The following is a 23,706-nucleotide window of genomic DNA, read 5'->3' on the forward strand; positions in this document are numbered from 1 at the left end:
AGTATAATTTGCTAGGCCTTGGAAAGCAGCAAGAGCTCCCGGAGCAGAGGGTGTACACTCAGTGCCAGGCAGCCAGAGAGCTTCTCGTACCAGTTAATTCCAGGTAGGAAAGAACTCAAGATTCTTTGTGGCCTGCGTTGAAAGAAGCCAGTTCTCAGGCATGTAGGAAGCCAAAGGCCCTACTCAAATGTCAGTGGCCCATCACCTCTGGACAACCCAGAATCAAAAGGGAAGAGTGGTCTTCCTGAGGGCCCACTAACGGAATTCCTAGGAATGGATCCCATGCTGTGCAAGGTGATGGAGGGGAAATAGGATCTGTCTCCAGCTACACCAAAGGACAAAGTGATCCCATTGATGACCATGCTCCACCTCACTTGGAGTCAGGCTTGGGCAGCCCTGAACTGGTCCCACCATCCAAGCTTGTATCTTTTCAGGGGCCCCGGTTGGCCACTCACCAGCAGAGCATTAGACAGCAACCCAAGCCTAGTGTGCTCCATCCCTGGAACAGCTCCAGCTGTCTGTCTTTGTCTTTGGTTCTCTTCCTCCAGAAGCCAGTGTGCTGTGCTCACAACGAGGAAGGCTAGCTCCCCGGCTCCTCTCCAGCAAGCAGAGCCCGTGTCCCTGGGGGTCGTCTCTCAGTTTTTTTGCTGACCCTTCCTCCTAGGCCCAGGCAACAGAGAGAGCTTTGAGGCCCACATCAATATGGGTGTTGCCTCCTCAGCAACATAAAACTTGAGTATGGCAATCAGTTTTCTGGAATATCCCTTAAATACCATGTCTGAAAATTCCAGAGCGGAGAGAGGCAGAAACACTGGGCTGGAGACAGTGCCCACTGTCCGGGGTTTAGAGCTCATGTTTGCACTTTCACTCATTCTACTCCAATAACGTGCCAGCTGTCACTGCCACTGCCCACTGCCGACTCGTCCTGCCTGAGCCCGGTGGCCTCCTCTCCCGGCTCCTGAAGTGTCTACACATTGGCTTGTCTGCCTTTGTGAGGACACTGTGTGTGACCGTGTACCTTTAGGAACAGGCAAACGATGTGGATTCTGTAGCAGATGACATTGTACAAGGCCCTGCCTTGCTCATATTGTCTGCAGAGCTCTGAGATGGCCACTCAGAGGCTCAGCCTCAGCCTGCTAACCAAACCTCTCAAACGCGTGATAGTACAAACCCAGGAAGTCTATATGGTGACTGGTCACCAGGGGGCGACCTCACACAGCAAACCCGCAGCCCTCTGAGCTCTGGGGGAAAGCTGAAGGCCTTCTCGTTCCCTTCCATGCCTAGTTTTCTCAGTTTAGGGAGGGAACGAATCGAAATATAGTCCAGGTCAGCAGGGAGGAGCATTCAAGAGGGCATGCATCCTGGGATTTAAGATGTAACCATGTCTGCAACCAAACTCCCCCTCCCCCGCAGCACGTCAGTGTGGGAGAGCTGCTGAAAGGACAAGCGCTCGTCTGGTTTTTAGTGTATATGAAAATGAATTTATTTACACAGTAACATGATGCCACAGAGAACACAGCAAAGTACCACAGCAAACCAAAGGGCGGCGCCACCTGGTGACAGAGGAGACCTTTCATTGGTAGGTTTATACAACTCCAAAACATGTTAAGTAGCGGTGAAGCTCCAGGAAAGAGCAAAAGAAACAAGATTTTCAAAAAGAGAGCATGGGCAGAGCCATGGGGAATGAAAGAGAGAGTGGAATGAGGGCTGCCATGATTCAAATCACTGAGAAGGACAACATCTGGCTTCTGCCCTCATCTCACGCCAAAATGCCCGGCATATCATCAACAGAAAAATCCCATCCCAGTGTGTTCACACATCTGCTAAGGGAAGGGATAACCAAGTAGTATTTGGAGCAAGTTTCCTGAAGCAGTGTGGTTTATCTTTCAAAAACGCTACCCTGAAGCCATAGGACTGGTTCAACATTCAAGTTATCATGAGTGCGGACACACACATACTTTCCACACACTACACGGGCAAAGTGGATTTTCCATAATATAATATTTGTAGCAAAATATATGACTCTGTACTTCTGCTAGGTTAGAAAATGTCCGACCTCTTTGGATTCCCTGAAACTTTCTGGATTAAAAAAAAAACAACAACAAACATGGAGGCAAATGGATGGGTAAAGGTGAGAAGCTGGAATAAACGCGGAGGCTCTCTGGAGTGGGAAACATGCAATGGGATGTCCGGATGCAAGCCCCTGCCGCCAGCCCAGGTGGGGAAAGCTTCTAGCAGTGGCTGACGCAAAAACCTACTCTAATTTCAACAGCTGCAGAGAGGGGGGGTGTTTAACAGCTATATAGCACCTTGTACATTCTGGGCACTTATAAATATTAAATGGTGGTGATGGTGAGTGATAAACACCTCAGTAGGAAGGTTTATAAAAAAATATTAAAATTTGTTAAGAAATTTCCCACGAGTTCTTTAAACAAACCTATGGAAACTACCATATCTCTTTTAAAAAATTCCTCAGCTCTCAGTATTACGTGGACATGATGTTCCCAAACTGAAGTTTGGGCAGTAGTCACAACCATGTCAACGAGAGAGGAAACAGTTCCTTCTCCTTAAATACTGGGGAACTTTATAATCTGCGCAAGGTTTTCTTCATCATCATCATCATCATCTTTTTTTTTCCTAATACACAAAATGGACTTGTTTTAAAAAAATAGGTGCTTATTTGAGGATGCATTATTTTATCAGCTGAATACCTGGATGTGGAATGTACGTGAATTCTCCTCCCATGGCATCTGTCATAACTCAACCTCATCACCTAAGAAGCATCAGGACAAAAGGGCTTGATTTCTTTGGCATAATCTCTACCTAGGATCTTGCACTGCACCTCTTGTGGCTTCCCTTATGGCATCATTTTTGGTCCAACGGAATCCCCACTTTCAGCGCTGCCATCAGCGTGGACAGCTGGGCTGCAGTGCGCACTTCAGCAAGAGCATCACTTGGATTCGTCTCAGCACAGCACTTAGGGCCTTTGAGAACATGAGCTTCAATGAGGTAAAACTAATAACCCGGTTTCGTGGGCAGCCATCCTGTTTACTCATTAGGCTGAACCAGAATCTTTAATCCTTATCAACTAGTGAGGGGAATAAAAAACATGTCAGAGTTAACCCAGGGAGTCAAGTTCCTCCCCCCCCACCCCAAAGTAGGCTCACACTTCATTTATACATCTAGAATCATTTGGAATATAGTGCAGAATAAGAAGTCCATCCCAATTTCTGGAACTAGCCTGTATTTTTTTCAGATCACTGCTGGTAACATCTAGGGAAAAATCCTAGTTGCAGGTTATCAGCAAAACCAAGTCAGGTTACCTCCCAGCACCAAAGTATTCTTAATTCAAATTTGGGAAGCTGAGTGCAATCCTTCTACGCCCTACCGTTTAGTAGGCCCCAAAGATCTTTCATGGAAATTTTACAATGCTGGAAACTTTAAAATACAATTTTGGGTAGTTTAACTCCCAGAAATATCATTAATATTTCTAGAGGTTCAGATCTCTTGGCTTAGAGTTTTCTAAGTTCACAAACTTATTCTGAGTTTGGAAGCACAACTATCCCCCACTGACAATGAAAGGTTACTCAGAGTCTTGAAATCCTAACAAATAGGTTTTACTTTTAGCCCCGCAACATCAGTAGGCTAGGGAGTGTGGGTGCTTGTGCCCCCCCCCATATATCTCACCCGGTTTATCTTCCGAGGGCAAAACTTGAAACCCACTGCCATATTCCTGGCTTCCAACTCAGACTTAGCCTAGGGGTTGGTGGACGTCCTTCCCGATTCTTTTGTTGTTGATTCCACATGTTGCAACTGCTCTTTTCCCCATCCTGCTGTTATTCTTGATGAATTAGCTTCTGGGCATCACACTAGTACACCAAAGGGGCTCTCCTCAGGCTAGCAAAAGAGCCCTCTCACAGCCCCCGTCCTTCCTGTGGAACATCTAATTCCCTTCCTTCCCAGACGAGGTTATCATGCTAACAAGGCACTCTGCTGTACATTCAGTCTTGGTCTTGGCTACTCCAGCCATTGTCCTGTTTCTCTAGTACCCAAATGTGTACGAGAGATTATTCTTGCTCATGTGGCTTAAGGAAAAGTTCCAATAGCGGCTTAATTGTTCAAATTCTCAATATAAATGGAAGAATCTATAGTATAAATTTCAATAGAAGAGAAAAAATCCAATCAGTATTGAAGACAATAACTTGACATTACTTGAGAAAACAAAGTGCTATACTAGTCACAATCCAAAACTCATATATATATATATATATATATAAATATGTATGTATGTCTGTCTGTGTCTGAGGGCAGGATTTCTTTCCAGTTGATGAATGTATTCGAAGTTCCTACTACAATTAAAATGGAAATGTAAAATATTTGTGATAAGATGAGATTGACTGAATTTCATCATATTTGGAAAAATATTTGGAGGACCACCTGATGTAAATACTTCTTGCCTAGAAATAAGGTTATTTTGCCTATTCTGCTCTAACCTGTAACACCCTCTTCCCTCCCCACCTTACATTCCTTGGCCCTCACTCAGAGAGCTGTTAATCTAGCCACCTGTCTCAGGGAAGCCTGAGTCCCTTCTCTGACTAGTTGGCATTACTCTTTTGCCCTTAACAAATCTGAATATGAAAACAGTACTAAACACATCTGATGTGAAGAGGTGCTTGGTTTGCCAGTGCTATGAGATAACGGTAGTGGAGGGTGTCCATGATTATAATACTATAGAGTTAAAATGAAGAAGACTGGGTCCAAGGCAAAACAGAAACAGAGAAAAAAAGTGTGTGTGGTGGGGGAGGGAGGATACCTAGAGAACAAATAGAGGGACCAGGAAACATTCTTCATTAAATATGAAACCTCATTAAATAGTCAACATTCAAATTTACATGGGCAAGGCACCACGGGAGTGACATTGAGAAAGTGTCTCAATATGCAAACCACGGAGGGGGGCTGCTAAGGGAACGTGCTGGCTGACAGGGTCAGTGGTCTGTGCACTGCCACTTCAGTGTATAATTGGGCAGGGAGTTATGTGCACGTGGGCTATGCTAAGGTGAACCGAACACCAGCCTGCTAGGCAAGGTGTGGTCATGTCACAGGACACCGAGAGAGAGAGTGGACTGCTGGCCTGCAGCGGCATGCCCACCTTGTGGCCATTCCTAGGGGCAGAGCCTTGTACTCTGGCCAGAGGAGACAAGACTCTTTGTGGGCCAACCAGCTCTCTTCCCTGGAAGTCCTGTACTGCTGGCCAGGAGGACAGGCACATGTTCCATAGGGAGTCTCACATGTCCCATTCTCTAAAAAAAAAAAAAGAAAAAGAAACAAAAAAGAGCACAATAAAATACATTCTTCTCCTTTCTTGATCCTCTTTGATATAGGTGAATCACATGAAAGGTTGTTAATAATGTTAAAAGTTTAGAAATTACCAAAAGGCCACTAACGTGCTATCTAAGTAATACTGCACAATCAGGCTTGGCTTTAACAAATTCTGCACCGGTAGATGAGGGGCCCAGGGCTGTCTCACCAACCAGTGCAGAGAACGCGTCTATCAACCCTGCCACAGGTTGCTCCCCCAGAGGCCTGGCCTCTACTTCCAGCGTGCATGTGCACACACACGGGTACATACGTGTACACGCTCTCACACTGTCTGAGTGACTCTTGGGATTTCAAGGTTGAAGTAAACAGAACAGATACTCACAGTTTTGAATAAAACACACACACATACACACACACACACACACACACACGCACACACGCACACACACCCCGGTGGAAGGAACGCTCGTCACTCAGCTCAAATATGTGCCAAGGGAAGAAGGGGAGGGTTTCTGGAAATATTGCTTCAGGTGAAGTCGCAACATAAACATTGTATATACAGCTAAAAAAAAATACATACCAAAATTGCACATATATCCATAGAGGAGGAGCACAGACCCCACGTGCGGTGAACAGCTCTCAGCCACCCACCTCAGCAATCCAAGTTCCCTGGGAGCTGTCCTCCAGAGCCATTTCAGAGGGTCACAAGGAGCAATGTGCCTGTGCACTGGGAGGCAGTCTCTCTAGAAAAGGCCGGCATTCTGGGGAGGAGGTCAGCAGTCTCATCAGCGGCCTTCTCCCCTTCCCCTGCCTTCTGGCCGTCCTAACAGCCAGCCACGCCATGCCCTCTAAGGAGACGTTACAGCTCCACTGACAGCCGTTTCGTGCAGGGCTGTTGTCTACAGCATTTGGTAGACTAGTTAACGCTGGCTACTGACAGAAGGAAGCTGGCCAATTACTGCTCGAGGGAAAACTGTGATCTGGGCACCGGCAGCCCTGGCTGCCAACGTTGACAGCTCTGACAGTAATCAAAGAACAGTACTTTAAACTCTGTCCCCCTGATGTCCCCTAGAGAATTGCACATGCAGGAAAATCGTCTCCTTGTGTCCTGCCAGCTATTTATAAGATCTGAACTGCACTCCACCCTGCTGAGGCACTGGTGACACCACCTTGGGTCAGCTCTGTAATGGGCCACAAGTGGCCGATAAACCCAAACTTCATTGGCAAGTGGGGAGAGAGTAGAGGTGAAGGAGAATCAGGCAGTGGCAGCAGAGGGGAGACGGTTAGGGCCGCCCTCCATGCAGTGCACACACTTATCGATAATAGAAATGAAAATGGGTTCATGACCCAGAGGGTGGGATCTCTCCTCGTCCTTCTACTCCTCCTGGAACAAAGGATACAGTCCCCGGAACCAAAACTGGGCTCATGCTAAGGATGGCAGTTCCGCCTGGTAAGAGAGTCAGTTATGGATCCTTTAAAGGAAGAAAGTCTGTTGTGAGAGCTTAGTGGATGGTGGTAAGGACTGGTTAAATCCGTCTATTGCTAGTGAGAATAAATACACGGTGTTAAAAAGACAGGGGCTATTCAGAATTATGGAGGAACTGGACCCAGCTCACTGAGTTCAAACCAGAGGAGCTGTCCCTTCAAGGACATGTCTTCACTTCCCCTGCATCTGGGGGACAGTTAGGGCGGAAGGCATTCCCATGGAAGGCAGCTGCGTGTTTGTGCGGCTGACTTTCTGTGAAATTAAGAGGGACTCAGCGTCTCACTGGATTTAGAGCTGAGGACAACCTTTCAGAGTGGACTCATCTGTTCATGGATGGGGATGGAAGGCTCGTCTCTCCCCTTTCCTTGAATTCTGTGTGAGTACTAGGAAGGGGAAGTATGTGAGCCACTTGAAGAAGGCGACAATGAAGTAAGAGCAGCAACTGGGACATGTTAACGGGGCTGCAGGATTTTCACGACGCAGCTGAGGGAGTCTGGAGTAGCAAAAGCCAAATACTGAGCACAAAGCCAGTCCTCCAGGCTGACGCCACCTTCCCTGTCCAGGGACTTCTCAGCAAACTTGATCATGAGCAGTGTTCGCTTGATGTCTAGCCAGTTTTGGAGCAGGGCATTCCTCTGCACTGGGCTGGGGGAGGCAGTGAAAGTCTGGAAGAGGCCTTCCCGGGGGCCCCAGAGCAGACACTGGAGGATGCCTTTGGCGCCTGAAATGAGGAGTCGCTCAGAAGGGTTGGGGTTCAGGAGGCAGCTGGCCAGCTGCTGCAGGCCCCGGGAATAGGGGGAGCGGAGTGGGATGCGAGGCAGGTCTGCTCGAGTGTATTCCTTCTCCTTCAGCTCTGGGTTCTCATCGAAGGGGTTGGGCAGGTGCAGCATCTCGTAGATGAGGATGCCTGTCTGGAACTCATCACACTTTTTATACTGGGTGGCTGTGATGATCTCTGGGGCGAGGCGGGACTGGTCCCGGAGGATCTCAGGGTCTACCAGATGGCTCTTCTGCTTGGCTTGAGAGAAATTGCTTACTATGAGCCTCGTGGGACAAGAAGAGGTGGGGCTGGGCTCCGCAGGCCCAAGGCCCTGGGCGGGTCCCCCGGGCTGGTAGTGGACAAGTAGCAGGTTCTCCAGACGCAGATCGCAGTGAGTGACGTGGTAGGGTTTGAGGTGCTCCAGGCCGGAGCACAGCTGTAAGAGAAGCAGACACACTTGCCTCTCATACACGTCAGGGCTTTTCCCATGCTGCGCTAGAGAGTCTCGCACGAAGTCGGCCACGGTGAGACAGGGAACCTCTCTGGTGATGACCACGACGTGGCTTCTCTGCTTCCTGCTAACGACTGCCTGGCTTTCTTTGTGGGATGACTCTGCTTCAGAGCTGGGCTCTGGGCTTTTTCCATCAGTTTCTCCTTTCACCTCTTCCGTCGTTTCCATTTCATCCTCTTCCTCTTCCGGGGCATCAGGGTCCTCCCAGGGAAGCAGACGTTTAGGAACTTCAGCAAGGAAGTGACCACAGTCCTGTTGGATGTTAAAATGGACAGCCAGACTCTGCCGGACAGCCAAGCTGTGATAATACTGCTGCGATTCTTTAGCTTTGCTCTTACAGATCTGTAAGAAGAAAGCAAAGAACACAATTTAAAATGCACACTTTCATAATAAGGCTTATGATGTGTAAAGAAGTGTTACCTGGAAGGTGACTGGTGGGAGTCTGGAGTGGCAAAGGCAACAGTGTTGCAGTGAAGACACAGCGTTAAGAGCTGAGTCTTCAGAAAGGGTCTTGGCAATCCTGTGCTGAGTGACAGCAACAGTGTCTACATGCTTAACTTCATGTGTATTATCTCTAGTCCTTACACTAACTCTTCAAAGTAGGCGGAGGACCTAAGAATTAAAGAAGCAAACCAAAACCAAAACAAAGCAAAACAAAAAAACCCCAGGGTCACCAGTTTGCAAACCTAAGTCTGTCTAACACCAAAGCTTCCTCTTTCCACTGTACCTTGCCCCTCATCTAGAAAACTGAACAACAAAAAGTCATTTTCCACCCGCTTTCTGTGGAGGTTTACAGCCTAGACTTATACAGCAGCTCAATAAATGGCTCATAAAGTAGGCCAGAATACCTTATTACATCACCGGTCAGGAGAGTGACATACAATTGGCCAGGTAAACTGTGGGTTTTCCTAACTTTTTAACGAATGTCATGGTGATGGTCACAACTCAGGCACTCATGGTTCACTGGCAGGGTAGAGATGAAAGAGTGAGAGAATCGTTGGTCTCAACTAGTCAGAGCAAGGCCAACATTTCAATGGCAGGAGTCTGAGTTTTACACTTTCTCTTAACAGGCCTCACTGAAGGCCTAATATTCAAGCAATAAGGCCTCTCAAAGAGACCTTAAGTGGTTACGGATCAAGGAAGAGTTGCTTGATCAAAAACATTAGCCAAGAGTTCTACATACTAAAACAACTATTGTATTTCTGGTCTGAAAGGGTTAGAAAAGCAAAGAGTAAATAAAATCACCCCTAAAGGGATTCTCCTCATGATATGATATGAGAAGTTGACAACGGAAGGCTGAGTCTCCAACACTAGTTCATAGATCATAATAGTCTAGTCCAGACAGATCCTCCACGACCCTGGGAACCAGGTACACACTTGCCACTCTTCCTCCCCAGCAGGAGCACACTGCCGCATCTCACAAACACCAAAGCCTCCCAGCAACAGGTGCTCTGTAGTGTTTACATTTGCCCGTTTATTGCAGTAACACAGAAATGCAAATTTTAAAAAGCTTTTCTAGTCATTTCTATTTAAAAAGAAAAATGTACGTCTTAGGAGGACGCTGATGGGTTCTCAGTTCGGAGATGCAGCATGCTCTGATTTCCATTCAAATAGATATTAAAAGAAAAAGGACCAAAGGCAAAGGAGTCTCAAGAGAGAGGAACATCCCTCTCTCATTTACTGTATTTATACATATTTATTACAGTTAGAGACTTGACATGAGTGATTCAGTGCCACACACACACACGCATGCACACATGCACGCACACACACACAGAGGTCTGAAAACAAGTTTCTTCAAGTCTTCTACCACCTACCTAATAAGTTTGAGGGCACAGTAAGCATCTCTTCTTTAAGCAACCTTCTGGTCTTAAAACAGAGATATCCCCAGACTGAGTTCAAGTTCAAACATATATCTTTGGGAAAGTATTATCTTTGGAAAGCTCTCAAAGTCTCAGCACATGCGGTATAATATATAATCCTATACGCTCGTTAGTCACAACATGAAATTTTTCTATACTATACTGTTGGCAATATTTCATATTTATAGGTCACTAGGTATTTAAAAATCCTATACTAGTCATCACTTATTTGTATGGGAGTTAGATCCAGGACATGGTACCATTAACCCCATTTCCAGTTTTAATAATTTGCTCAATATCACACTGCCTACTGGAATGAAAGTTCAAAGGTCCCAACTCCTCAGCCTTTGAAAAGTCAATCAAATACCACTGAATTTGGCTGAATTAGACTGTGTAGTTAAACTCTAACTGTCATCCTATAGAAAGGACACTCACCAAAGACTTGAGAGGCCTAGCATTTAGCCTCGCTACTAGCTGTGTAACCTTGGGCATTTCTCTTAATTTCTCTGGGTCCCAGTCTTTCTAATGAAGGAGACAATATAAAGAATACTGAAATCTACTTCACAGGGCAATTATGAGAATCAAATGAGATCAAGTATGTAGAGCATATCTGTAAACTACAAAGCTGTACAAATGTAACATTCATAATGACTAAAACAGTTAACAGGGCTTCCCTGGTGGTGCAGTGGTTGGGGGTCTGCCTGCCGATGCAGGGGACATGGGTTCGTGCCCCGGTCCGGGAGGATCCCACATGCCGCGGAGTGGCTGGGCCCGTGAGCCATGGCCGCTGAGCCTGCGCGTCTGGAGCCTGTGCTCCGCAGCGGGAGAGGCCACAGCAGTGAGAGGCCCGCGTACCGCAAAAAAAAAAACAAAACAGTTAACAATTTGTAAATGCTAAAATGATGCATTATAGAATCCTCATATTTTTTCGAACAAAGAGAGCAAGATAGAAAAATGCATCTTTGTTTTGAGTCTGAGAGCCACTAGCCTCAGCAAGGAGGCTCTCTGACCATAGGTTTCACAGAGGGCAGCTAAAGAGGGACCGTTAAAGTTTCACACCTCCATGCCAGGTCAGCCCTGACAAACAAGTCAAGATCAACAGCATGTTCTGATCTAAGACGGGACAACCTAAGGCTAAGAGAGAGAGAAGTGTTTGGCCCAACTGTAGTTTTCACTATGCCAAGTTGCACTGAAAAAAACTTGCCACCTTGTGGTTTGGCATTAGAAGCAGAGATGATACTCTAATTGTTATTTCTATTCTAATTTTATCTACACACACACACACACACACACACACACACACACACACACACGTTTATATAAGATATCCTAGAGCTTTGTCAGTAGACAAGAGCATGGATCCTACAACAAGAATTTATGTTTAGCTTCACAGATCAACTTGAGATAAAAGTTCAAAGTGATTTACAAAGAAGAAATGATAAATTGTTCAGTCATTTTGGATGCTCTGAAGGAAAATGGTCTGCCTAAATAGTCAAGCTGAGGAGGCAGCACTTCCTTATCTCTTCATCTTACAATATGTAGACAGGCTGGAGAATAATGGGTCACTCTAGTTGTAAGGGCAAAGGAGAAAGGGAGAAGACTGGAGTGTGAAAGAGGAAAACAAAATACCAGGGCTTCTGATTGGCTCATAACCATGAGAACAGTTACAACCAAAACACAGACCTATGGAGATCTCCATAATAGGATTTCTCACATGATGAGTATCTCATAAATCTTTATTATGGAGCCTGCGATGATGTTAATTTAGGTAGGAGTATTATGTTATTCTATGTACCACATAGTAGCCATTTTTCTTCAGATGATAAATTTCTAGTCCAAAAGTCATTTCAGAAAACGAGCCACTCTTTTCAGAACAAATGGACAGGGTTCTTCCAGCTGGTTGTTGTTTTTTTTCCTTCTTCCCTTACCCAGTATTTTCTCTAGCAGAGATCAAAGTAACTTCTTCTTGGCCTCCCATTTTTATTTACTTTTCTTGAAAGGAATTCATACTCCTTCCTTACAAAGTGTAGCTGGCTTGAACTGAAAGATCCACTCCTCAAGAAGAATGATTTCCACAGGACTCCTAGCCTTCACAAAATTTTGAAATAGGAACAAAACTGGAGCTGGAATGGTCCCATATCTTCATGTAAGATTCCCTTTTGTAATGGGAGAAAAATCATCTCATATTTGTTTTGACTGTATATGGGAAAGCCTATTTAAAATGCTGCCAATTTTGACAGACTGTACTGTGTACATTTTCTGAATGGGAAGAAAAGCCCTAGGAGAGCCTGAGCCACAGTGACACTAGAGGGAGCTGCAACATCAAGATCCTGGAGTCGTTTGCACGGAGACTGCAGCAAGAGAACAAAACCAGGCTGGTAAAGGTTGAATCTTGTAAAATATGCCATAGGTCCTCTTTGTGGACAAGTTCTCGGTTCTACGAAGGTGGCAATGCCTAATTCATGAAAAGGGAACGCTTTGTGTGAGGAGCACAAGCACGAAGGGATGCCCATCCTGGGCACAGTGACTCTTGCCTCTCTGCCCACTCACAAGGCACACCTTCTGGAGCTACCTCTCCAGAGGAAGCCAGAAGAATATCAAAAGGGACAGTCAGCCAGCTGGTGGCTCCACGCCCACCAATGTGGATAATGCGTTGTCACAAAAACAGAGGTTTGGGGGAAACTGAGTGCTTGTCTGAGTTAATAAAGATGAGTGAAAACAGAGAAGGGGAAGGAGAAATATTGATTCCTATCAATTGTGCATTCAAACAAGTATCTGACAGCTCCTTAAGCTTCCTATCTGTGGAACACAGCATCCTGAAGCAATCTGGCCAGAGCCCCTAAATACAGTGGGGTGGGGGACTCCTCAACCACTGTTAAATCATCTGTTGGAAAATGGGGGAAAAAATGCTTCCAGAATCAGAGCCAAATTAATCTCTCCTGAGACCTTCTTAGACCCAGGTCAAAATATACAACACTTAACACAAGCCTGATCTTAGTGGAGAAACAGAGCTGACAATGGATCCTCTCACACAACCTGAGAAGTTTAATTTCAAACATTCATTTCAGTGCAGGAGCTCATTTTCTGTGTTGCTCATGGTAACTACTCTGCATACCTTTGAGGCAAATTTGCCATTATAAAGCATTTATGTTTGTTATAATAATCTCAACCTAGATAGCTAACTTTAAAAAAGTATACTGTGGGGGGCTTTGACTGTAAAGCCTCATTAAAAGCAGCTGGGAAGGAGAAGACAGCGTTATGTGTCTAATGCTACTGACCCCTTCAGAATGCCTACGATGCCTGGGACCTGTAAAGAGGGTGTACATCTCGCTGCCCTTTCAGTATTGGGGAGTGGAATAGATATTCAGTTTAAGGCAACAAAGTAGGGAGGTGGGGGAAAAAGGTGGACATTTGGCAAAACAGGATGGCTATGGAATAAATCAGTTGTTGAATGGGGAGTGGTATTATCTGTTCTTACTTACGCTACCTTCCTCCCAAAGGCTTCCTGAAATGCTGGTGTTTGAGGGGTCTGCTCTCTATCCTCTTTTCTCATTGACATACTCCCTTCAGTAAGCTCATGGCTTCAGCCATCTTGATATACTGCTGGCTTTCACATCTACATTTGCAATTCAAACTTGTCTCTGAGCTTCAGACTTATCTATACAACAGCCTACTTGATTTCTCTCAATGTATGTCCCATGGATGCCTTAAACTCAACATAACCAAACCTGAACTTTTCCCCACCAAATTCCCTGTTATTCCAGTACGCCCTCTATTGGTGAATGGCTCTGTTATCTGTCCCAACTACTAGATGAGATATGAAGTTCACTCTGGATTTCTCCTCCATCTTCATTCCCTGCATCTAGTTAATTACCAACTTCTACTGATTTTGTTCCCATATAACTTTCAAATTATCCTCTTTTCTCCATCTCTATGGCTACCACTATCATTTGCTGGTCTACCACAAAAGATTTCCAACTGGTCTCCCTGCCTCTCATGTGATTCCCCTCAAATACACCTTCTACGTGGTCACCAGAGCCACCTTTCAAAAAAAAAAAAAATTGGATAAACTTCCTCATGGTTCCTCATTATCTTCACAGGATAAGGTCCTGGCTTGGCCTCTGTTTCTAGTTTTATTTCTCACCCCTCTTCCACTTTTGCCACACTGAACTACATGCAGCCAGAGCCCTACTCCTACCCTCCAGGTGTTCTCTCTGACTTAGGCTCCTCTTCTCCCCTCATATGCCTGAGGGATTCCCACTTACTTTTTTCAAAGTCATCACATGCATCATGTGTGTCAAGGAGAGAAAGTGCTATATACCCTAAACCTCCTTTCTGTTTCACCTGCATCTCATGTACATGTCTCTGTTATTACAGCTATCACATTTTTCTTTTGTCTGTCTTAAGAGCAGATATTTGTATCTTTGGGTTCCAGCACAGAGCAAGGCACCTAGTGCATGCTCAGTATGTCTGCACAAATACTAAGAAAGGTGACATCTGACCTGGTGTAGCCATAAGGCTTATTTACTCAGAACAGCTAGAATATATGCATAGCTTTTATTAAACACATGGAAGTTGGCAAGGTGATGGGGAGGGGGTAATGGCCGACAAATCTGGGTAATAAACACTCATGACCTGACTACACAAATGAGTAAAATCTGAACAATGAGGGCTGTCTGCTGAGTCCAGGCTGCCTTGGAGGCTCAGGGGTTTTGTATTGCACAAAACCACACAAAACGACACTGTTCTTCATCATTCCATTCAATTTTCTCTTTTCCCCAAAGAAAGCAATAATTACAAAATACAGGACTCTTCAAAAATATTCTACATTAGCTTTTATTTTTCTATTATGGGCCCAGTCGGCCTAGTATGCCTTCAGCTGACTTCCACTTTATCAGCAGGGATTCTCATTTCCAGCTCGCACTATGCACTTTACAGTTTCTCAGTCAACTTTAAGTGAGATGGATATGGTAGGGAATGAATGGTAGAGGGACAAAAATGAGAAACACTGAAGATCACACACACACTATACCATCTGTGGTATTTTGTCACATTACCCAAAAGCATAACTCCATACAGGAAAGAGTATAGAATGAAAACTGGCAAATTCTAAATTGATATCCATTATTTGGTACAACCTCACTCTAAGAATACAGGCTGATCACCGATTGACCTCAATTCCTTGATCTGCCCAGGAGGAGTGCTGCTTTACTTGCTGCTACACAGCTAAGACCTATACACACTCAATGCTGTTACAAATATATTCAAAATGGATTAAGTGTTTAATATATAAATGCTGTCTGGGCCCCAAGTACTCAGAACTCCATGCTTTAGGAATCTGCTATGAGACCTGGCAGGTAGGCCAGGTTTTTTACAGCTTAAATTGCTGCAAAAATATTCACATGCCCAGAAAACATTTTGGAGTCTAGAAGAGAAATTCAAGAAGGCAACTGTATAAGATTTTACTATTTTATTTGTGATTTGTACTCATCAAATCTTTTTATGCTCCCACTCAGCATATGGATCAAAAGAAAATCACCTGTAATCACCTGTTCCTGAGCCAGTAATTTAGGCTGACAGAATGACACCCAGGATGATCACACTAGAGAAACTGAGGCACAGCACAGTTCAATAACCTGCTGAGGGCCGAGATTAGGAATTCACTTAATTTGAATCCCAATTTATAATTCCTATCTATGTCCTCTCACCTCATTAATTAAATCTATGGCTCTCTTTTCCTACTAGACAATTCATTTTGATTCTAGGTTTACATGAGTACTCCAAACTTCTCCTTTCTAAATCAATTTCCAGTTGAGACTTTAAGGCACTTCTGTATGCATTCAGCTCTGAAATAAAGTGAACACTGACCTAGGATGGCTATGAGTCTGTAGAGCTGGCTGCTGATTAATCACTTTCTGTGAAGTTCTAACGCTGGGCATATTTGTGTTGAATTATGATAATGAAAGTGGTTTCCTCTATAGCTTTTTCCTTGTCACTAAGCCAGTAATTAATTGCCTGATCCTATAGTCTGAACTAGTTGTAAATTCCTACCAACCATAGTTATTCCTATTAATGCTTTTTAATTTAGTGTCTTGCTTTCTCAGCATCCACCTAAATGAGATCATCGGAGACTCTAGAGTCAAAATGCAATAAAAGATGCTGGTCTCCACAGTTCACCTCTACTTTATTACAAGCTTTTAACAAGATTCTTGGCATAGCTGGAAGAAAAGAAGCTGCTCCAGTGCTGTAATAGGAAAGTGTACCTCTTCACTGAGCTTGGTGTGCTCTATCCCTGAGAACAAAGCCCAGGACTACTTTAAAAAGAGAAGATACCTAGTATCACAGAGTTGGAACTACTGGAAAAATAAGTCAGAAATTTATTCTTTTTGCTTATAAAAGATTTTCATCACCTTCCTCGAGGTAATTTCATCAATTTCTCACGTGGTCTCACATAGCAGTGTTTGTTATAAAATGATCTCATGACAACAGTGAAAAAAGAACATCCCACTGACACTGAGTCATAATTTTACCAACTGTCCACCCTGCTTCTAGGCAAAAGGCTGTCATTTGTCCATTCAGGGATAACACTGAGACACAGCAGGGTCAATCTATTGACTCAGGTATGATATAACAAGACAAGTTCCACATAGGAATAAGGAGGCAGCCTGCCATAAAGCTAATGACGATATGCAAAAATAATTGTTCCTCTCTGCTCTCAGTTTCTTCCTGTGTAGAATGACGAAGGCCCGCCCTTCTAAAGTTGACAAGTGTACTTTGAAGACTACATGTTTGGTCAGAATCTGGCTACCCAGATTCTTTGAAAGGTGGCAAAAGCAAGGTGGATTTTATTTAGAGCAGGGAAGTTAAGGGCTGGAGGCCAGCCAGCGTGTAGCCACAGAGACAGACGGTCCAATCTACCGCGTGGTGGCTCACCAAATGGTGACGAGGGGATAAAAGGAGACACAAATAACACAGAAACAGGAGTTGAACGTTAAATATTGTCTGGGAATCAATTTGGCCTTTCCTTCACCAAAACACTTAAAAATACACTGTGCTCACTGCCTCCTCAGCCTCCCCGTTCCATATTCCCACTAACTCACTGCATTGGATATCCACTTCCACTAGTACCAAGATTGTATTTTTTTTTGAGGTTTACCAGAGATTCAACTCCTGCCTTCTCCTCATTCTGCTCAAGCCTTCTGCAATCTTGGACTCTGATCTGTGGGCCCTTGTTCTTTGCTACATCCTCTCCGAATTTTCCTGCTTTAGGTCACTTAGCTCTGTGGGCCTTTTCCCAATTTGCAGACTCTACCACTACAATCTCATACATTCCCACAGTTTGAACTAAATCAAGTTTATGAGAGGACTAGGTAAACTTGACCTCCCTTCTGAATACCGAACTCACATTTTTGTCTGGTTACAGGCTTTCTCTTTACTTGGCTATCTCATGGGCATGCTCCACAGAGAGCTCATCTTGCTGGTTTTTCTGATTCATATTTCAGTTAATGGCATCACCATCCTCCTGGGGTTGCTCCTCCGTGAAATCTTAGCACAGTGCCCTCATCCTACATCCAGCCACGCACCAGACATGGTCGACGGCCTGCCTCAGCTCTTTCACTGCCTGTCTCTTCTTTTCCATGGTCCTATTTCAGGATCTCTTTATTATTTACCTGGATAATTGCAATAGTATAATGACTGGCTTCCCTGCTTCCGATTCTTCTGGACTCTTCCACTGCAGTTTACTTCCAAAATCATTAATCTTATGTCATCTTTCTGTTTAAAAATCCTTAATGGTTTCCCACAAAACACAAAATAAAGCCTAACCTCTTAAGCTCATCAATCAAAGCCTCTAAATTTGGTCCCAAATCTTTCCATGGTTCAATTTTCCACTGTTCTCTCCATGCACTGTATTCACCCCTAAGAATCGTGTGAAAGGGACACTAGAGGCCCTTTTTTATTGGCCCTGAGGTAAGTGTTAACAATGACTTCTTTCATTCATTAATCTTTATTTATCTTTACATCTCCACACCACTGTGAACCTTTATTATCCGTCTTGTTTAAAAGTTATTTATGCCTTTGTCTTTCCCACTGGAATATATGCTCTTTGAGGGCAAGGTTTTTGTCTTATTCATATGTATTTCTGTATTCTGTTAAATGTGATATAACAGAGATATCACAATGTTTTATACAGTAAATGTTTGCTGAAAGGTCAAGAAATATTTATTGAATGCCCATTATGTACACGTGGTGCGGTGGATAAGATGCTGCACTCCCAATGCAGGGGGCCTGGGTTCTAACCCTGGTTAGGGAGCTAGATCCCACATGCATGCCACAACTAAGAGTTTGCATGCCACAATTAAGGAGCCCGCTAGCCGCAACTAAGGAGCCCGCCTGCCACAACTAAGACCTGGTGTAAATAAATAAATAAATAAATAAGATCAGAGAAGAAAATTCACAGAGCTGGATTCTTTAAGAAAACAGAGGTGTTTTCTAGGTACATGAGAAGAAGAGTGGTAACTGAATGCTTACTTTGTGTCAAATGATGCTCTGAGCACTACATACATCTCTATGTACATACTGCCTCTTGTGATTTTTCACAATGGCTTTAAGAAGAATGAAGTTTTTTCTCCATTTTACAGATAAAGACACTAGGCTTAGAAAAGGCAAGTAACTGGGCCAAGGTAACACAGCTAATAAGCTGGTAAAGCACAAATTTAAAGCTCAGTAACAAATGATCCCAAATCTCCAATTCCTTAGCTTTTTCAATGAAAAGACATTATGACATCATTTTTAAACAAAATAAAAACTGCCTATAATCCTCACCACTCTAAATTTAGAAATTATTTGCATATTATGGTCATAGTATTTGGTATTCTGCTATATTAATGTGACATTTTACAAAAAATGTTTTCCATGATTTTATACAGTCTTCATGATGACCGTTTTTAATGGCTGCAAACATTCCATTGGGATGATATACCATAATTCATTACATTGTTTCCTTAATATCAGGCACTTTGTTTCCAATTTTTGGCAGTGCTAAAATTCTGAGGGATTGTAACATGAGTAGCTTTCTCTCATAATTTTAAGGAAAGATGTTTATGACTTTGAAGGAATGAGAAAGAAAATATCTAAGTGCAGAGCCTATTAAAAATATGCTCAGGCTAGTGCCTAATATTAATGAAGAATAACAGAGAGTGACAAAAGAATGTTGAGAAGTAATTTTCTATTATTGTTAACAACAATAATGCAGTTTTATTATATTTTATATATACTTCATAGTTTACAAAAGCAGTTTCACTACATAAACACATACACATATAACAATCTTACAAGGTAGGAAGGGCAGTGAAAATCAAGGGAGATTACATGACTTGTTTGGGAATACACAATGATAGATTCAGAATTTGGACTCATGTCAGCTGACTACTTTTAGTTGAAGACCGATACAATTCAGATATCACACTGAATGAAAAACAGAATAAAGCTATGAACTGAACTGTGTCTTCCCAAGATTCATATGTTAAAGCCCCAACCCCCAATGTGACATATTCTCTCCCCCACCCTCCCAAGCCCTGACATAAGGACACAGAAAGAAGGTGGCTGTCTATAAGCCAGGAATAGAATCCTCCTTTCCAGTCTCTAGAACTGGGAGGAAATAAATTTCTGTTGTTCCTAAAGCCATCCAGTCTATGGTATTTTGTTATGGCAGCCCAAGCAGACTAAGACCTTGTTACTGAGAAGTGGGGCACTGCTGTAACCAATACCCAAAAATGTAGAAGTGGGTTTGGAATTGGGTAGCAGCTGGAAGAGTTTTAAGATTCATAATAGAAAAAGACTAGATACTTATGAACAGACTGTTGCTAGAAATATGGACATTAAGGGTGATTCTGGTGAGGTCTCGGAAACGAGGAACATATTATTAGAAAATAGAAAAAAAGGTGAGATTTCTAATAAAATGGCAAAGAACCTGGCTAAACTGTGTTCCAGTATTTTGCGAAAGGTAGAACTAGTGAGCAATGAAATTGGATATTTAGCTGAGAGACTTCTAAATAAAGGGTTAAAGGAACGACTTGTTTCCTCTTGGCTGTTTATAGTGAAGTGCAAAGGGAGAAAGAACTGAAGAAGGAATTGTTAAGCAAAAACGAACCAGGGCTTGAAGATTTAGAAAACTCTCAACCTACTCACAGATTGGGAAGGCCGGGAGGAACCTGCTCAGTGCCTCCAGGGGTAGGCTGCCCTGGCAGAGAGTCATGTGGGCAGGGTCCCTACAAAGAGCCAAAGGATCAGGGTGCCCAGCAGAGCCACAGCGGTGATGCTATTATCTCAGTGGGCCTGGAGGGCAGAGTACTGAGTCAAAGAGGATTATTCTTGAGCCTTAATATCTAACAGAATTTGCCTTGCAAGGTTTTGGACTTGCTTGGGACCCATCATCCTTTCCTTCCTTCTGATTTCTCCCTTTTAGAATGGGATTGTGTGTCCTATCCTTGTCCGCCACTGTATTTTGGAAGCACATAACTTGACTAGTTTCACAGGTTTACAGTTGGAAAGGAAATTTGTCTCAGGATTTAACAGACCTTGAATTTCACACATATCTCATTTAGATAATATTTAGATGAGACTTTGGACTTTAGACTTCAGAGTTGATGCTAGAATGAGTTAAGACCTTTGGGGCTGTTGGGATGGACTGAACATAGTTTGCATGTGTTAAGAACATGAATTTTGGGGGACCAGGAGCAGAATGCTATGCACTGAATTGTGAACCCCCCAATTCATATGTTGACGTGTTAACCCCCAATGTTACTATATTTAGAGATAGGGCCTACAAAGAGGTAATTAGGGTTAAATGAGATCACAAGGGTGGGGCCTTGATATGGATTAGTGTCCTTATAAGAAGAGACACTAGACAGCCCCCACCCCTTCAGCCATGTGGGGACTTAGGAAGAAGGCAGCCACCTGCAAGGCAGAAAGAGCCCTGATTAGAAACTAAATCAGCTGGAAACTTGATCTTGGACTTGCCAGCATTCGGAACTGTGAGAAAATAAATTTATGTTGTTTAAGCCATCCAGTCTTAGTATTTTGTTACGGCTAAGACAACACCCAAAGTTAAGATCTTAGTACTCTATCACTGCAGTGGACTTGTTATTTAAGGGGTAGTATCCTTTGGTTTTCAAATTGTTAAATTCTAGCACCAACTTCCTTTTGTAACATTTGAAAAGAACTTTCAGTCTCTTCAACAGACATAGAGAAGAGACTTGTGGTTGTGGAGTTGGCAGGGGGTGTGGGGTGTGGGATGTGGGTAGGGGGAGGGAGGGAGGGGCTGGGAGTTTGGGGTTACTAGATGCAAACTATTACATATAGAATGGATGGACAACAAGGTCCTACTGTATAGCACAGGGAACTATATTCAACGTCCTAGGATAAATCATAATGGAAAAGAATATAAAAAAAGAATGTATATATATGTATAACTGAGTCACCTTGTTGTACAGCAGAAATTAACACAACGTTGTAGATCAACTATACTTCAATTAAAACAAAAAGAGAGAGAGAAAGACAGTCATACCTGTTAAGCTACTCTAAATTCCATTAGTACGGAAAGGGATATTTTAAGAAGACAAACAGTAAAAAGTTGTTTGTGTGAGCCAACTGCTGGTCTTTTTTGCTTATCTCTGCAAAGGCAGGGTTCACAGTGTGCTAGGAGTTTATTCCTTTAAGGTTGTACTATCAACTGGATCCTTCTACAAACGCCTAGAGGGTCTTCAAGGAGACATTTATAGTCACCATTTAGTGCAAAACATCCTTTCCCAAACCTGCCAAGAACCCTCAGTATATAACCACTTGCCACCTGTTCTTTGGAGATTGCTTTTGCATCATTACAAGCAAATAAATCAATACCAAACCACTGATTTGGGAAAGAGACAGGATTGCACAGCAATAATACATAAAGTTAGTCAAGCCCTACTTCTTAGTTGTTTTGAACAACAGATAGTTCAATGTCCCTTTCTGAAATAGGTACTCATCTTGCTTGCACTGGTGATCTTGTAGCAATACAGGCCCAAGATAGATGAGGCCCCATAACTCCAACCGGTATAACAGTTCTTGAATGCTACACAGTATCTCAAAATTCCTTTTTAGACTCAACAGTAACGTGTTAACTCGAATCTAGATCCTCTCTCTGCAGTTTACCCCTCAGTTTAATTTAAAAAGTGTGCGCTGGGGCACAGGGTCACTCTGCGAGTGTCACCAGAGGGTGAAGTGGCTTAGGTGCTGCAAATGCAGGGAGCAGCCAGCTGAAGGTCTGGTGCAAAAATATATTCTGTCTTGATAGACAGGCAAGACCAATCGTTTACCTTATCCATTAATTTACTAAGACACCATCTGGTCTTTCTAAGTCAAATTAACACGTACAAGTCCTTTAGATATGTTAATTAGTTTTGAACCAGTGAACAGAATCAGTAAAAAGGGACTATGGGAAGGGAGAACACTACCTTAAGTTTACACAGAGCTTTATGTTTTTAGAAACTCTTTCACATGCATTATCTTACTTGATCCTAACCTCAATCCCACAAAGTAGATGGATCATTGTTGTAAACATCTGAAAGAGGAGGAAATTGAGGCTCAAAAGATTGTTGTTCTCCTAAAATAATCTAGGGAAGACGCTAAGGGATAGTGAAATAAGTGAATACCTATCAGGGGCATTTTGTTCTCTTTTAGCCAAACAGCCCCATAAGATGGGTATCATTATTATTCCTTTCTAAAGCTGAGGAAACTGAGACTTAGAATAGCAACTTATAACAGGGCTACTAAGTGGCAGAGTCAGGATTTGAACCCAGATCTTTTGGACTTCAAAGTCCATGCTTTATTTATTACATTGATGAAGCCTATGGCTTACTGTTACAGTGAATGTAATTGCTCAAGAATTCTTGATTTTAAGAGTTTTAGCGTTCTTAAAGAAGTGTGTTGTCTGGTATGGGTGATATACATTTAAGAAGTTAATATGTGACATAACAGACAAAGTGTAGGCTATGGAGTCAAAGAGATCTGTGTTTAAATCCTAGCTCTACTAATTGCTAGCTGTGTGACCCTAAGCTTTATTCTCCTCATCTGTCAAATGGATAAAAAGATCTTAACCCCATGAAGTCGATGTGAAGATTAAATTATATAACACTAAAAAGTTCCTGGTACATCAACAAATATTGGTTACCTTCCTCTATAAAAATGTTTCTCCAGGGCTTCCCTGGTGGCGCAGTGGTTGAGAGTCCGCCTGCCGATGCAGGGGACATGGGTTTGTGCCCCGGTCCGGGAAGATCCCACGTGCCACGGAGCGGCTGGGCCCGTGAGCCATGGCCGCTGAGCCTGTGCGTCCAGAGCCTGTGCTCCGCAATGGGAGAGGCCACAGCAGTGAGGCCTGAGTACCGCAAAAAAAAAAAAAAGCTTCTCCAGGAAGCAGAGGAGTTAGAAATTAGGGATAGACAAGAGTCTCTTATTTGCTAGAGGATAAAGACAGAAGTATAGAATGGAAGGCACATAACAGACCTCATTTGTACAGGAAATCTTTGCAAACAATCACAGCTCAAGTATTACCTACTTCAAGAAGAATTCTCTGGCATCGAGAGTCTGGGTTAAGGTCCTTCTAAGCTCCCACAGAATTCTGTTTACTTCTATCTTAGCATTCAGTATACTGTGTTATGTCTGTCTCTTTACATATCTGTTTTCTCCTCTAGATAATAAGTTAACCTCTCTTTTATCACAATATCTGGTGTAA

At 43.3% G+C, this 23,706-nt stretch overlaps 1 protein-coding gene across 9 annotated transcripts in view; it reads right to left on the bottom strand.

The window, feature by feature from the left end:
* Positions 1-1,464: 1,464 nt before the first annotated feature.
* PEAK1 (pseudopodium enriched atypical kinase 1) overlaps positions 1,465-23,706 on the bottom strand; it is a 295,845-nt gene continuing 273,603 nt past the window's right edge. For 8 of the 9 annotated variants that reach the window (XM_060293968.2, XM_030874905.3, XM_060293967.2 and 5 more), the window contains one exon: positions 1,465-8,418. In XM_060293968.2, the coding sequence (XP_060149951.1) occupies positions 7,258-8,418 (1,161 nt within the window). In that variant the 3' untranslated portion in view covers positions 1,465-7,257. The remainder of the gene's footprint in view (positions 8,419-23,706) is intronic. The other variant, XR_009562926.2, reaches the window with a different exon arrangement.

The sequence above is a fragment of the Globicephala melas genome, chromosome 2 (genome assembly GCF_963455315.2).
Source record: "Globicephala melas chromosome 2, mGloMel1.2, whole genome shotgun sequence".
Classification (NCBI taxonomy): domain Eukaryota; kingdom Metazoa; phylum Chordata; class Mammalia; order Artiodactyla; family Delphinidae; genus Globicephala; species Globicephala melas.